Source organism: Pipistrellus hanaki (assembly GCF_964339955.1).
Source record: "Pipistrellus hanaki genome assembly, chromosome: 19".
In the NCBI taxonomy this organism is placed as follows: domain Eukaryota; kingdom Metazoa; phylum Chordata; class Mammalia; order Chiroptera; family Vespertilionidae; genus Pipistrellus; species Pipistrellus hanaki.
In genome coordinates, this window is record NC_140521.1 from 24,823,133 (window position 1) to 24,838,803 (window position 15,671).

General features: G+C 59.4%; 1 protein-coding gene across 1 annotated transcript in view; it reads right to left on the bottom strand.

Annotated features, from left to right (window-relative positions):
* SORL1 (sortilin related receptor 1) overlaps positions 1 to 15,671 on the bottom strand; it is a 135,901-nt gene that overhangs the window by 99,288 nt on the left and 20,942 nt on the right. Inside the window, exons 3-5 of the mRNA XM_084868410.1 lie at positions 14,533 to 14,658; positions 5,539 to 5,700; positions 3,901 to 3,968 (exon numbers count right to left, since the gene is read on the bottom strand). Of these exons, the coding sequence (XP_084724536.1) occupies positions 3,901 to 3,968; positions 5,539 to 5,700; positions 14,533 to 14,658 (356 nt within the window). The remainder of the gene's footprint in view (positions 1 to 3,900; positions 3,969 to 5,538; positions 5,701 to 14,532; positions 14,659 to 15,671) is intronic.

A 15,671-nucleotide genomic window follows, 5' to 3' on the forward strand; every position in this document is an offset into this window, starting at 1 on the left:
TCTGGGCGCCCCGCAGCGTGGGGAGAGGAGAGAACGATGGATGCTGGAATCAAGAAGGCTGGCTCGAGGCTGTCAGCACATTTCTGGCCTCAAGTGACAAACCTCGGAGGAATGGAGGAGTTTGCAGGGCGCTGCGTTCTCAGAAGGATAACTCAGGAGGAGCCACACGAGGACCTGGTGAGGCACTTCCTTCCAACCCCCTCCCACCCCCAGCTCAGGCCACCGCTGCTGGCACCGGTGAGATGCGCTCCTGCCCTGCGAGGCTCCCTCACACCTCTGCGCACACTAACCTCCAGAAACGGGGTGCATCCCCCCTCACCCCGAACTTCTGTCAGCTCTGCACCCCCTGCAGGGAGGCTTCCCCACACCCTGATCTGCACCTCTAAGTCTCCCTCCTCTTCCGGGGGCCAAGTTCAAGCCTCCTTTGCAGGAAGCCCCACGTCTCCCCAGCACGCACCATGTCTCCCGGCGCCAGATTTCAAGCGGTTTAATTCATTTTATATGAGTTCAAACTAACGTAGGGACTGCTTTGGTTGAATGGGTTCTGAATCAGTCCCCGTGCCTCACACGGTCCTGCTTCTTACGTTATTCGACCCTGAACAGACTGTGTTACAATGTATGGCGGTCCCCACACTGCGTCTCTCTGAGCTTCCTGGAGAGCACAAACGCCTTTCAGCCATGTCTTCTGTTTCTTTTCACCCCGCGGGGCTCCTCCCTGCACTGATCCTCGCTGCACTGCGTCTACAGGCCATAGTTCCAGGGGCTGCTCCAACGGGGAGCATGCAGGGATGAGATCACACTACCTTGGAGAAGAACCTCGCCCTGCTATTCCCCAAATACAGTCCCAACAGCAGCAGAGGGGACCCCCCTGCCCGGCTCCTCACCCACCAAGGCAGGAAGACCTGCACCAAGCAGGAGCGAGAACTGGGAGACCCCGCAGAGGTGAGGAAGGCAGAGCTCACACACACGTGCCTGGAGTTCCTCCATGTGCACGGAGCTCGGATAATGAAGGTTAGGACACCAAACTCGAAGTTCAAGATACACTGCCAAGAGCATATTCTAAGGACAAAGAATGGCCCTGGGCCTTTTGGCTCAGTGGATAGAGCATCGGCCTGCGGACCAAAGGGTCCCTGGTTCGATTCCAGTCAAGGACACGTACTTCAGCTGCAGGCTCCTCCCTGTCCTGGTCTGGGTTCGTGCAGGAGGCAACCCAAAGATGTGTTTCTCTCACATTGATTTTCCTGGCTTTCTCTTCTACTTTCCCTAAAAATCAATGGAAAAAATATCCTCAGGCAAGGATTAACAGAAAAAAGAAAGGAAGGAAGGAAGGAAGGAAGGAAGGAAGGAAGGAAGGAAGGAAGGGGAATGAAAGGAAAGAATAAGGAAAGAGGGAGGGAGGGGAGAAGAGAAGGGATGGGAGGGAAAGGAAGAAGGAAAGGGAGGAGAGAGGAGGGGAGGGGAAGGGAGGGCAGGGAAAGTTGGGCAGAAAGAGAGGAAGGAGCTAAGAATAGGAGAATGGAAGAGCCTCTTTGCACTGGGAAGACGCCTTTGGCCCTGTAACCGGAAGGGAAGGGTCCCTGGAGATGCCAGGGTTTGGTCCTAACTGGGAGGCTCTGTGCAGTGAGGGGTAGCCTGCTCTCTTCCACAACTGGAAGCACTGATTCAAGTACCTCCTCTGCTCTAGATGATATGCAAATGAGCATGAGGCTGTGGGATATTTTTAAAAGGCAGAGAGGAAGGGAGCTTGACTCAGATAGTCTGCGAACGGCTCACCTCTGCTGTTCAGTCCTGGCCACAGCAGCCCCGAGATGGAGAAACGAAGCTGCGGCTTCAGTTCTGTAACGCAGACAGGGGCCTCCCATTCCTGAGAACCGCTCCCCCTACGAGTTAGTGTTCTGCAGCCCTAGCCCCCCCACCCCCCCACCCCCGCCTTTACCTTCACTCACACCTGCTTCCTCTTCCTTTGCCCTCATCTGGAAAGCCCTCGCCTTGCTCTACCTCCTCCTCACAGCCCTTGCCTGGCCTCCCCCGCCCCCTGGGCCCCACTTACAGTCCTTCCCTGCTGCTCCCTGGGGACCCAGCCCCACCCACAGCTCCTCCCCGCTAGTCTACAGCCTCCAGCTCTGAGAGCACCAGGCAGGTTTCCAGCTCTCCTGCTGTCCCAAGCCTGCCACGGCTCTCTGAGGGGTTGGAGCGCACTGGCGCTTCCTGTGGGGAACGGGAGATCCCTCCCATGGCCTGAAATGCCCTGACACCAGCCATGCATCTTTCTGAGGCCGTCTAAGGCCGTCCTTTCCCCTAAACTATCTGCATGTCTGCAAGCAGGCAGACTCCACACACTAATTCCCAAGCACAAAGCACCTTTGTTTAGGAATCCAGCTGGTGTTCCCTCTGACCACATGGCTCCTCGAACAAGTGAAAGAGCTGCTTGTCCCTTTAAGATCCAGTCAAGTACCAGAGAGCTGAGGGTACTCCTTGACGGAGATGCACTCAGATGAGGCTGGGGTTCTACTTTCACTGAGACTCCACAACCTCTGCCCCAGGAGAACAACAACTGGGCCGAACAGCCGCCCCCTGCCAAGCAGCTCGAGGCTCCCGGGTCCCCGCTGCACTGGCGGCAGGCACCAGGGAAGCATGCAGAGACATCCCCCTCACACGGCCCTGGTGGAAGCCGCACAGGGGTATACCCCTCCTGCTGGGCCGCTACATCTAATGAAGATAAAACTAAAAGTAAGAAGACAGTCCTAGCCAGTTTGGCCCTGGAGAGAGTGATGACCTGTGGACTGAGGGGTCCTGGATTCAATTTTGGTCAAGGGCACCTGCCCAAGCTGCAGGCCCCACCCCTAGCATGGGAAGTGCAGGAGGCAGCCAATCAATGATTCTCTCTCATCAGTGATATTTCTCTCCCTCCCTCCCTCTTTCTGTCTGAAATATTATATATATATATATTATCCAACAACCCTGTAACAGTAAAAGGTCAAAAGCGACTATGACTAGAAACAACTGTACTTTAAAAAGCCTGTTGATTTCACCTTCCTTCTCGGCTCCCATCGCTTTCAGAATCAGTCCAAATACCTCTCCCGACTTTACCTAGCACACAGCCCCCAAATAAAACTCAGCGTTTTGCACCCAGCACCGCATCATCTGTCTCCGCTGCGGCCATTCTGTTCCTGCACCCCCACAGCACCTCCGACCCGCTGCACGCGACCGGTTCTGTCCATGAGCGCCCGTGCGAAAAGAACAGGCCTCTCTCCCCCACGATCTCTGAGCTTCACAATGTGTGTTAGGTGCAAACATGGTCTCTCCACCCTGGCCAGGCGCCAGTGGTTACAGCGTCTTCCCTCTCCGCCACAGAGGCAGGTTCGATCCAGGCCAGGGCACATACAAGAATCAACCAATCGAGGCGTAAAAAAGTGGAACAACAAATCGATGTTTCTGTCTAAAATCAATAGATATATTTTTTAAGATTTTAAAAAAATCTTTCCTTACCTCCTAAACTGCAACCTCCTTAACAAGTTTATCCATAAAGTAGTCAACTTCACACACCCTAAAGCATATTCAGCATGTTTTACCCTCAGCGGACATTCAGAAACCTGCTATCAATGAACAAATGAATCGATCTTATATGGAGAAACTCCCCACTTCGGATGCGATGCTCTAAAAATGAGCGTCTTCAGAAACCCTCCCTCCGCAGAGCGGGAAGACCCCACGTTCCCTGGGCCTGAGGGCCCAGGTGCCCGAAGCCTCGAGAGCCTCCACTCCTGGCCCTCGCCGGCCACACTGCCGCATGGAGGAGGCGCCGGCCACAGGCTCCACGCTGCAGGGGAGAGAGGAGTGCCCGCAGGAGCTGCCCTGGAGAGGAGAGGATGGCGATCACACCGCTTAGCTGGCAGGACTCACCAGGAGAAGGACTTCACATGCTCCTGAACCAGGATCCAGGTCTGGCCAAAATCGTCCGACTTCCACAGCTGCAAGACCAAGGGGACAAGAGGCTGTGAGGCGCGAAGCAGCACGACCGGAACGGCTCTGCCAAACCCACCGAAGCCCCCGGAGAGGCTGGCTGCTGTGGGGACCGCACAGGCCCCACGGCCCCACGGCCCGCGCATCACTCCGGGGCAGCCTGACGGGGCCCGCCACACCTCTGTTTCCTCCATCGTTACCAAGGTCTCCACAGACACCGGAAGGAAAGGACTGGGACCTGCCTTCCCTTTGTGATGATCAGAAGCTCTACTTCCTCAAGACTGGCCCTCAGATAACGGTAAAAACAAGAGGACTATGCTTGGCGCTTCTCACCTGGGAAAGAGTCCTTAAAACTATACAACGAGCTCCAGCCGGTGTGGCTCGAAGGATAGAGCATCAGCCTGCAGACCAAGGGGTGCAGGGTTTGATTCCTGTCAAGGGCATGTACCTCAGCTGCAGGACACTCCCCGGCCCAGGCCCTGGTCAGGGGACGTGCAGGAGGCAGCCAATCGATGTGTTTCTCCCACATGGATGTTCCTCTCTGTCTTTCCCTCTCTCTCCCATTCTCTTTAAAAATCAATGGAAAAACATCCTCAGGTGGGGATTTAAATACAGTAATTAATTAATTAATTAATTAAAAAAACAAAACAAAACTGTACAAGGGCCACAGCAGTGAAGGCGATGGAAAGGATGCTGGTCAAGTGCAGGATCAGAAAGGACAGAGCACCGCTGAGCACATGGGAGGGTGGCTCTGAGCAAGTAGCCTGCCGAAGCCCCACTTCCCAGGCACACCCCAGGCACACGGGCGGGCTCCTCTGGCCTGACAGGGCTCCTCTGTGGTGAGGAGCAGACTAGACTGCAGAGAGCAACTCTGTCCCCTGGTGATTGGCCCTGACCACACCGAGGCCCCCCTATGCACGCACAGGTCAACGGACCAAGTTTTGGCTAAACAACCTGCAAAGAAAAGGGTCTGTTCCAAGCTTGTTCTGAGCCATGTCTTTCAAAACGTATCCGAGACCCAATCCTCCAGGACCGGCAGGGCTCACAGGTCACGCCAGACCACGCGTCTCAGCTCGGCCACTTTCAACCTTGAAATGTCAGAGCTGCTCCGCTCTCGTTCCCCATCGCTCACCCTCCTCCAACCGGATTACAGAGGAGAGCGCCACACTTATGCTATGTGCAGAGGCACACGCACACCAGAGAAGAGCAGGAACGTCTGCGGTAGATCCAGGTACATGGCAGGCAGCGGCTGTGTGTAAGGCAGAGGGGGGAGGCACAGGAGACGCGGCAGGCGGGCCAGCAGGGCTGACGCCAGGATCCCCCGCTCTGAGGCTGACAGGCTCCAGCCCGAGAGGGCGTCGCACTAAGGAACAGGGCCTGCCGGGCGGCGCCAAGTATGCCCTGCTCAGGCGCGTCCCTGCCGGGGAGAGCACCACAGCTAGAGGCCAAGCTTGAGGGCGAAGGAGGGAAGGGCCGAGGGAAGCCACTCAAAGGGCATGCAGTCCACAGGCCAGGCAGAAGGGGACCTGGCAGAGCCCCGTCCTCCCCGTCCCCCTCCAGTTCTGAACACTTTCTTACCTGCTTGTTGGGGTGAGACCTGTCGAAGCCCAGGAGGAGGTCGGAGGCCTTGCTGTGCAGGAGGAGATCGGCTGCCCGGAACGGGATGGAAAAACCTCGAATGGTGTGGCAGAAGTCGAACGTGATCCAGAGGTACTGGGCGTAGGCGTCTGCGAAGATGTACTGCAGGGGAAGGAGCAGCTGGAGCGGGCCTGGCGGAGCCGTCCTACACCCTCCTGCAGTGAGCGCCAGGCACCTGGGCCTACGGCCCAGAGCAGAGCCTAGGCCTGCAGGGCTCACCCCTCCCGCTGTCTCCTCTCACGCTCTCCCGCACTGAGGGAGGCAGGTGCACACCCGGTATGGCTCAGCAAAGGCAAGGGTGTGGGTTGGGTGGGCCGGCGAGCCAGACAGAGCTTGCATTTAACCAGAGAATGACCCTCTGGGGGAAGTGGGCCTCTGGAGTCCACCTCCAACAGGGCCAGCTTTGGATGGGGCAGTCACTGAGTCCCCAGGGCAAACAGAATGTGGGGAGGGGGAAGAGGGTGTGAGAACCAACAACTGTGGGCGTGGCCAGCATCATGGAGGAAACACCCACTCCCGAGGTGCCCCCCTCAAGGAGACGGGGGGAAGGGAGGCAAGTGGAAAAGGCCTCATTCTTTTAAATGGCCAATGGGAGAGGGCGGGCAGACCTGGGCGACCTATGAGGAATCAGGTGACCCCTGGTGCTCAGCCAATGAGGAGCCGGAGGAGGGACTCACATCCTCCAGATAAACAGCCTGTGACCACTGCTCCTGAGCCTGTCCCCACTCCTGCTCTTGCAAGAACGTATTAAAGGTCTCGTTTTCACCACACTTCTGTCTCCACATCCGTTATTTGAACTCGGACAGGCGAGCATTTCTCTCTTAGTCAAGCCTAGTTTTTGTGAGCCACTGGGCCACAATCGAAAGTTGGCTATGGAGAGCCAAGACAGGAAGTCCTGCGTCTGAGGGGCTGCACACAGCTGGGACTGGTCTCTGGCACGCCTTCCAGGGAAGCCTCATCCACTGGGAAACCAGCTCCACCCTCTGCCCACCGGCCAGGCGAGGGAGCGCTAACACCTGCGGGCACGGTGCACAGGCCTGGAGACACGCAGGAAGGAGCTCCATGGAGCCAGGCCTCACTCCGGCTCCGCACAGCCCAGTGACTCTGAGCGAGAGAATGACTGCAGCCTACGCAGCTTCGAGGGGAAAGAATGAGGCAACTGTCTGGCAAACGTACACCTGGACCAGGGACCAGACACAGGGTGCCACAGTGAAAGTGCAGGGCCTTTCCCCAGGGGTGGCCTAGGATCTATTCGGGATGGGGGTGGCGGACAGGGGGCGCGGCATGCCCACACTGACTCTAAGTCAGGGGAAGTGAGACTGAATGAGGAGCGTGGTGCATCCTAGGAGAGCGGAGATTACAGATGGTCATGGTATCCAAGATCAGAGAGACTCCGGGTAAGAGTTGGGCCTTGAAGGGCAGGCAAGGCTTTCAGAGAGAACATTCCAAGTCCCAGGCAGACAGGAGAGGAGAACAATATAGCGTGGATTTGACAGCAGTTCGTGAAAGCCTGGACTAACGGTTAGAAAATAAAAAATACGGCTGCATACGCTCCACTGTGTAGATGGACCACAGATTTTACTCACACGTCTGCTGAGGGGAACCTGGGCTGTTTCCAATTCTTAGCTATGGTGAATTGTGCTGCTACGAACACAGAGTGCACATATCCTTTCTGACTGACGTTTCTGGTTTCTTGGGATATGTTCCTAGAAGTGGGATCGCAGGGTCAAATGGGAGTTCCATTTTTAGTTTTTTGAGGAAATGCCAGTGACATATGTAACACTTTCAACACTAAAGAATCCTATTCAATAAAGAGGGAATACGCTCATTGCCCATCACACCCGCACAAAGATGGCGGAACCCACAGCCACAAGATGGCAGCACCCAGTCCCCTCAGCCCCCCAGCCACCCGGGGCCAGCCTGAGGAGCAGGCAAGCCTCAGATGGCAGCTGCCCAGCCACCCAGTGCCGCCTGAGGCTCAGGTAACCAGGGCCAGCTAAGGCTTGTGTTGCCGGCAGTGGCAGCAGCAGAGGTATGAGGGGGCATCACCTTCCCCTGATTGCCAGGTCACCTCCCGCCCCTGAGGGCTCCGGGACTGTGAGAGGGGGCAGGCTGGGCTGAGGGACCCCCCTCCAGTGCACTGGGCCTCTAGCTTAAGATAAAAAAATAAAAAAAGTAAAAAGGCTGCAAATTCACACGGCAACAGGCGGGACCCTCAGGAGCTGGACGGCAGCCCTGCTCCCAGGAGCACAAGGGGCTCTGTGGACACTGTGAACCCCAAACTAGAGCAGGGGAACCAGTCACTGAAGCCCCAGAAACCACAACCCCACGGAGTCAGTGCTAACACGTTCCCTACATGCTTCCAGCTGGTGCAGAGCCCTGGCTCACAGTCCTCTCAGCACCACACCGCGCCTCCTCCCCAGGCTGCTCTCCCCCCACGCCACTCCCATTCCTTCTCGCTCCTGTCCCTGTGCACCCTCTCCCCACGCCAGGCCTGTCCCCCCGCCGCCCCTCCTCCCCACGCTGCCCGCACTCATTCCTTCTCCCGTCACTGTGCACCCTCTCCCCACGCTGGCCTAGCTGCTGGCTTGCAGGAAGGTGTTCTTCATGGCCCTCCCTGTGCCTCCTCCAGCATCTGATGTAAACTCAGCCCCTGCAGAAGCCAGGGAAGCTCACGCTAAAGGCCGGCAAAGCTCTGAAAGGAAACACTGCGCTGAGCACACTCAGGGCCAGAACCACACGGGACCCTGTGAGCACGGTCACCCAGTTCTGCAGAAAAGCGCTCTTAGGAACGACGCCGCCCAGCCTCCGCTCCGGAACCACCCTGAAGCCTGGGGAGAGGTAGAGGCTCCGAGTTTACAAAGGAGCCTCTCCCCCGGCTTCCTGCGGTGTCCTGCTTTAGAGTGGGCGAAAGTGCACCCATCACAGCTCACAGGTGACGGGGGCACGAGCCTCTGCTCTGCCAGGCGCTGCGCTGGGCTCAAGTGCCTCGCTTATCGGAGCACCGAGCACTCCCAGCGACTCGGTCTCCAGCAGCGATTCTGTCGCCTCTGTATAACGAGGTCACTGAAGTCACCCCCCAAGGGCACCCAGGAGTGGGCACGTTCACCGCCATGCCCGGCCGGTTCAAAGCACCTCTCTGAACCTCTGCTTTCATCCGAAGGGCAGCCCCTCCTGAACGCGACGCACAGTCTCACTTCGGATCACTGGGCTCAGGCCCGTGCCTTCCTCATTACCCCCTCCTTTTTCTGGAAATGTGTCTTACCTCACCTCCCATCACCAGCCCTCACCACCTCTGACCTCAGCTCACTTTGCTGCTGTTCTGGTCCACGCTGCTCCTCCCTCACACAACCCCCTCCACGCCCCCTCCACCCCTTGCTCTCACCCCTCACCCCTGGCCCACACCTTGGTAATCGTCCTCACAGCTTCACCGACTGCCTCCTAAACAGCCTACCTGCCTTCCCGATACCCCGCCTCCCAGACTTCTCACGGGAGCCCAGCGCCGAACCTCTATCTCTTAGCACGTCCACTCTGCGGGCCACGGGGTTTCACTGTGACAACGGGATTCTGACACCCAAAGCCCAATTCTTGCTCCCCGTGTCCTGGGTTCTAGTCGCACCACACCTTCTCCCAGCGCAGCTCACAACCAGAGCGGGGGTGGACGCCTCTGCCTGCTTTAGCCCGCGCTCCCACCGGCAATGACCCTGCCGTCTGCCTTTAACACAGCGGTCTCACCGCGTCTGTCCCTGCTCCCACTGCGGCCCACGGCCCACCCCTGCTGGAGGCAGCATGGGGTCAGCACGGGCCTTCGCCTAGGGCCTCCTGAGACCAGGGACGAGCAACACTGAGGGGATGTTCCGGCTGAGGACCAGCACTCTGGGCCGCTTTCCCACGCATGTCAACTCCTCCATCTTCCCCTCCAGCCTCCTGCAGGCTTCCGGGCCCATGTTCCCTGAGAACCTCTTCCCAGTGACGCCCTCCTCAGAGACTCCCCCGCTCCCACAGTCATTTTCCTTTTGTAAAATATTTGTTATTGATTTCAGAGAGAAACATCAAGGATGAGAGAGAGAAACATCAATGATGAGACAAATGACTGACTAGCTGCCTCCTACATGCCCACTACTGGGGATTGAGCCCACAATCTGGGCATGTGCCCTTGGCTGGAATAGAATCCGGGACCCTTTAGTCTATAGGAGGATGCTCTAGCCACTGAGCAACACAGTTAGGGTTTCCTATAGTCTTCAAGGCAAAAAGCAAGCCCTCCATCTCAAGACAGGAGCCTTGGGTACCATCCCCAGGTGCCTCACTGCACTCCTCCACCCCAGCAACACCCCCTGCGGCTGCAGGCCACGCTGCACTCCGGAGTCTGCCCTCGCCTCTCCTCCCCCAGGGCACCCACAGCTGCTCCTGCCATTGGAGCCAGCCTGCAGCTTCCATTCTAACCTAAGTGCCGGCTCTCTGGTGCCCACCCCTGCTCCACCCACAGGGCCCACGCGTGTCAGCACTGATTCTTCCTGGCTTCGGCCTCCTGCACCCGCGGCCCGCAGCCGCCAGCTGGCCTGACCAAGAGGCACTCTCCGCAGGGTGTGTTTAGACCCGGCCTGACTGTGCTCTGAGGCCAGGAACCTGCAGGAACCAGGGCTGCACCTGGCAATTCGGACAGGGGAAAAGGAAATGGGACTGCAGGCAACGCAAAATAGACTCCACACCCACCTGCCCACAGCTCACCTGCCACACAGCCACGCCCTCACCGCACAGCCACACCCTGCCACATAGCCACACCCACACAGCCACGCCCACCTACCACACAGCCACGCCCTCACCGCACAGCCACACCCACCTACCATAGCCACGCCCTCACCGCACAGCCACGGTCCTCATGCCCACGTGGCCTGTCACCTGATAGAGCTGGCCCCAAACCAGGACCTGCTTTCCACTCCAGGCACACCTTTCACCCCTCTCCTCCGCCCTTTGTGGCACTGACTGTGCAGAGCAGATGCTGGCACTCTGTGACAGCCCTCCTAACCGGCCACAGGTGCGCTGTGGACAGCATGCGCCAGGCTTCTGGATGTGTCTTGGAGCAAACTGCCTTCCAAGACACAGAAGCAAAAGCAACAAAACTAATCCCCAAAGGAGAGTGGTCCTTTCCTTGCTGAGAAGTCCAGGGAGGGCACCAGCCTCCTGGGGAACTGGAAGCCGGAAAGAGCTGCAACCTGCCCAGCCCAGGCCCTGTCACTCGTTCTCCAAGAAGGCGGCCCCTTCTCACTCCCAGCAGCTCCCAGCCCCACCAGCTCCGCCTGAGGAATCTGCTCCACAGCCCCGCACCCAGCACCACACCCTGCACCCAGCACCACGCCCTGTACCTAGCACCACGCCCCGCACCCACTGCCGCATGCCCCGTACCCAGCACCACGCCCTGTACCCAGCACCACGCCCCGCACCCACTGCCGCATGCCCCGTACCCAGCACCACGCCCTGTACCCAGCACCACGCCCCGCACCCACTGCCGCATGCCCCGCACCCACTGCTGCATGCCCCGTACCCAGCACCACGCCCTGTACCCAGCACCATGCCCAGCACCCACTGCTGCATGCCCTGTACCCAGGACCATACCCTGCACCCAGCACCACGCCCTGCACCCAGCACCACGCCCTGCACCCAGCACCACGCCCTGTACCCAGCACCATGCCCAGCACCCACTGCTGCATGCCCTGTACCCAGGACCATACCCTGCACCCAGCACCACGCCCCGCACCCACTGCCGCAAGCCCCGCACCCAACACCACGCCCTGCACCCAGCACCATGCCCAGCACCCACTGTTGCATGCCCTGTACCCAGCACCATACCCCGCACCCAGCACCACGCCCTGCACCCAGCACCACGCCCCGCACCCACTGTCGCACACCCCGCACTCAGCACCACACCCCACACCCACTGCCGCACGCCCTGCACCCACTGCCACACGCCTTGCACCCACTGCTGCACACCCTGCACCCAGCACCACACCCTGCACCCAGCACCACGCCCTGCACTCACTGCCGCGCGCCCCGCACCCAGTGCTATACGCATGCTGCTCCCTCTCCCCCGCAGCACCTCATGCCCTTCACCTCCATGCCCAGCGTGGTGCCCTGACCAGACCTCTCCCTGCACTGAACCTCCCCGCACAGACCCTGACATCCTCCTCCCTGACTCTGACCGCCCGACCTGCAGCTCAGCAGCCGCTCACCACAGCCCTCTCCAAAAAGGGTGGTGAGCCCTGTGGCGGGAAGTGAGAAGGGGCAGGTAAGCTGAAAGGAAGGCTCTAGAGTGCAGTGAGATGGTGTCAAGGCCACAGCATAAGCCAGTGTTAGCTCTGGGATGTGAAAAACTGTAGCAGCAGGTACAATATGACACACTGCGTCGTCTAAGTGTCATTAGATTCTTGGGAGGCAGGGGCACACAGATCGATCCCCGGGAGACGGACACTGCGGTCAGCTGCACCCTGGGCAGCTCCACCTCACAAGAGGTGCTGGGAGTCCCAAGTCACCTGCCTGGCATTGTCCTTCACCTGCAGGAAGGTAAGGGGGGAGGGGTGTCCTGTCACCTGCAGGAAGGTAAGGGGGGAGGGGTGTCCTGTCACCTGCAGGAAGGTAAGGGGGGAGGGGTGTCCTGTCACCTGCAGGAAGGTAAGGGGGAGGGGTGTCCTGTCACCTGCAGGAAGGTAAGGGGGGAGGGGTGTCTGTCAGTCACCTGCAGGAAGGTAAGGGGGGAGGGGTGTCCTGTCACATGCAGGAAGGTAAGGGGGGAGGGGTGTCCTGTCACCTGCAGGAAGGTAAGGGGGGAGGGGTGTCCTGTCACCTGCAGGAAGGTAAGGGGGGAGGGGTGTCTGTCAGTCACCTGCAGGAAGGTAAGGGGGGAGGGGTGTCCTGTCACCTGCAGGAAGGTAAGGGGGGAGGGGTGTCCTGTCACCTGCAGGAAGGTAAGGGGGGAGGGGTGTCCTTCACCTGCAGGAAGGTAAGGGGGGAGGGGTGTCCTGTCACCTGCAGGAAGGTAAGGGGGGAGGGGTGTCTGTCAGTCACCTGCAGGAAGGTAAGGGGGGAGGGGTGTCCTGTCACATGCAGGAAGGTAAGGGGAGAGGGGTGTCCTTCACCTGCAGGAAGGTAAGGGGGGAGGGGTGTCTGTCAGTCACCTGCAGGAAGGTAAGGGGGGAGGGGTGTCCTGTCACCTGCAGGAAGGTAAGGGGGGAGGGGTGTCCTGTCACCTGCAGGAAGGTAAGGGGGAGGGGTGTCCTGTCACCTGCAGGAAGGTAAGGGGGGAGGGGTGTCTGTCAGTCACCTGCAGGAAGGTAAGGGGGGAGGGGTGTCCTGTCACCTGCAGGAAGGTAAGGGGGAGGGGTGTCCTGTCACCTGCAGGAAGGTAAGGGGGGAGGGGTGTCCTTCACCTGCAGGAAGGTAAGGGGGGAGGGGTGTCCTGTCACCTGCAGGAAGGTAAGGGGGAGGGGTGTCTGTCAGTCACCTGCAGGAAGGTAAGGGGGGAGGGGTGTCCTGTCACCTGCAGGAAGGTAAGGGGGGAGGGGTGTCCTGTCACCTGCAGGAAGGTAAGGGGGGAGGGGTGTCTGTCACCTGCAGGAAGGTAAGGGGGGAGGGGTGTCCTTCACCTGCAGGAAGGTAAGGGGGGAGGGGTGTCTGTCAGTCACCTGCAGGAAGGTAAGGGGGGAGGGGTGTCCTGTCACCTGCAGGAAGGTAAGGGGGGAGGGGTGTCCTGTCACCTGCAGGAAGGTAAGGGGGGAGGGGTGTCTGTCACCTGCAGGTTGGTGAGAAGTTAGGCAAGAAGCAAGTTGGCCACTCCAGTCTGAGATTAAGCAGGGCTGAGCTTTAACCAGTGTGGGGCGTGCAGGAGGCAGCCAATCAATGAATCTCTCTCATCATTGATGTTTCTCTCTCTCTCCTCTCTCTTCTTCTCTGAAATCAATACAAATACATTTTTAAAAATTGCTTCCATACCTCACTTCCCTGCAGGAAGGTAAGGGGGGAGGGGTGTTCCTCCCAAAGCTACAGTGGCTGGCCTCTTCCCCAGAGCTCTCCACGTCCAGCAGCAAAGGGTTAATGCACACCCGCAGGGCGGCCTCTGGGACCAGCGCCCACGTCAGGCAGGTCTGACTGGTCAGTGCCAACCCAGTGGCTGAATACTTTCAATCCCACCTCTGCCCACAGACCACAGGCACGGGGACCCCTGGGCATCTCCCTCCCTGGCCCCCTTCTGGACGGGAAGAGGAGAAGGTGCCCTTCCCACAGCATCCTGAGAGCAGCCATGAGCATGGGGACGAAGCAGCAAACACAACTCCTAGTGGAGCCAGAGCTCCCCCTGGCAGGAAGCCTTTGGGGGGGGGGGGGGGGGACACACTCCTGCATGGTCCTCTCCCCTCCTCCTGCCTCCCTTGGGGCCAGGGCAGCCTCCGCCAAGTCACAGTGTGGTGGGGGACGGGGTCTCCTGCAGAAACAAGCACCAGACCAGCCAGTTGGGAAGACAGACAGAAGACACAGCACCATCTACTGCCTTGGTGACCTCTGCACCAGGACAGGTTGGAGAGAGGAGGGTGCGCACACACACACGCTGGTGATGCCAGAAAGAGCGGGCAGCACCAGTCTAGATGAGACTGCAAGAGAAGGCCTGGGGACTGGTAACCCTTTTGCCACCTAGGAGCCACCAGTCATCAGCAGGCCGGTTTCCGGTGCCGTCACCAGCCACTGCTGGCCTGGACCCTGCCCGGCCGGCACCTGGCTGGTTTGGTATGTTGGTGCCACCTGAGCACTGGACTCTGTCAAACTCCCAGGGAAACCGAATAACAGTCACCGGCCACCAGTCACGCTGCAAAGATGACAAAGGGCCCGTGCCCAGCTCTGCGTGCAGCCCTCCCCCAGGTACAGCCCTGACTCCAGCCGCGGCGCCCTCACCCTCCTGTTGTCCGCGGGGCTGTGGTAGAACTGGGCGATCACCGCCTCGCTGCTGTTTCCTGCACCGAAGTTCAGCTTCTCGGAGATTTTCTGGAACGATTTCCCGTAGTCGTAAGACACGTACACCTGGGCCAGGGAAGCGGGAAGGGAAAGAGTTGGTGAGAAACGTGGCGGGAAGAGCCGTCCCTTTCGACTGCCTGCCTCGATCCTGTGCAGCTCCTGGCTGCTCTGCCTGTGGTTCCCGGTGTGACAAGAGGACCCACAGAGGAGAAGCAGGTGCCTGTCTGTCCCTGGCCGGGGGGGCGGAGAGCCGGGGGGAGACAGTCCCTGGAGAGGAAGCCAGGAGAGTGGGAACAGTGTAACCCGCTCCGCAGGCTGAGCTCCTGTTTGACAAACTGCATCGAGGCAGAAAGCGGTGGTCTGTGGGGAGGGACAGAGAAAGTGTCTGCCATCTGCGGAAATGTCCCCAAAAAGTCACCTAAAGCCTCCTCCCTCCGCAGGGCAGTCTGTTCCCACAACGTTCCAGAAGACAGAAAAGTCCTCGTGGTCTCCACAGAGGCGCCCAGCGAGATGGAAATGCCGGTGCTGGGAGGTCAAGCCTGCCGTGGTGAGCCCCGGGAGCAGAGCCATGTCCTGCGCTCGGAGGAGACATCTATGGCAGAGACTATGCTGACCCCCATGGGCCAGAGGGCATGGGCACGCTGTGACTGGGCTTCACACGCGTCGCATCTTAAACAGGCTAAAGCGATGGCTGGCCTGCTGCAGCCACCACACCAAGTGGCTGTCAGGTCCAGGCGTTCACGGGCCCCTGCTCCGACCCCCCACCGACACACCTGTGCATTGGTCCCTCCCTGCCCGCAGGTTCCCATTCCACTGGGAAACCGCTCCTGGGGCTCCTCCAGGCACCCCTCCCCCACCCCCAGAGCACATCCAACTCAGAGTGGACACATGAGGGACCTCACAGAACCAAGTCTAGACTCAGGCATGGTGACTGTGTGCTCAGGCTAACGTGACATGCTGGCTAGTCCCCAGGAAGTGTCCTCTGGCCAGAGCACCTGTCCCCCATTTGGCCCCCCACGCCAACGCCGCCCTGACCCGCAGCGGCTGCTTCTCCCCCCACGATAGGGAGTCTGGAGCAG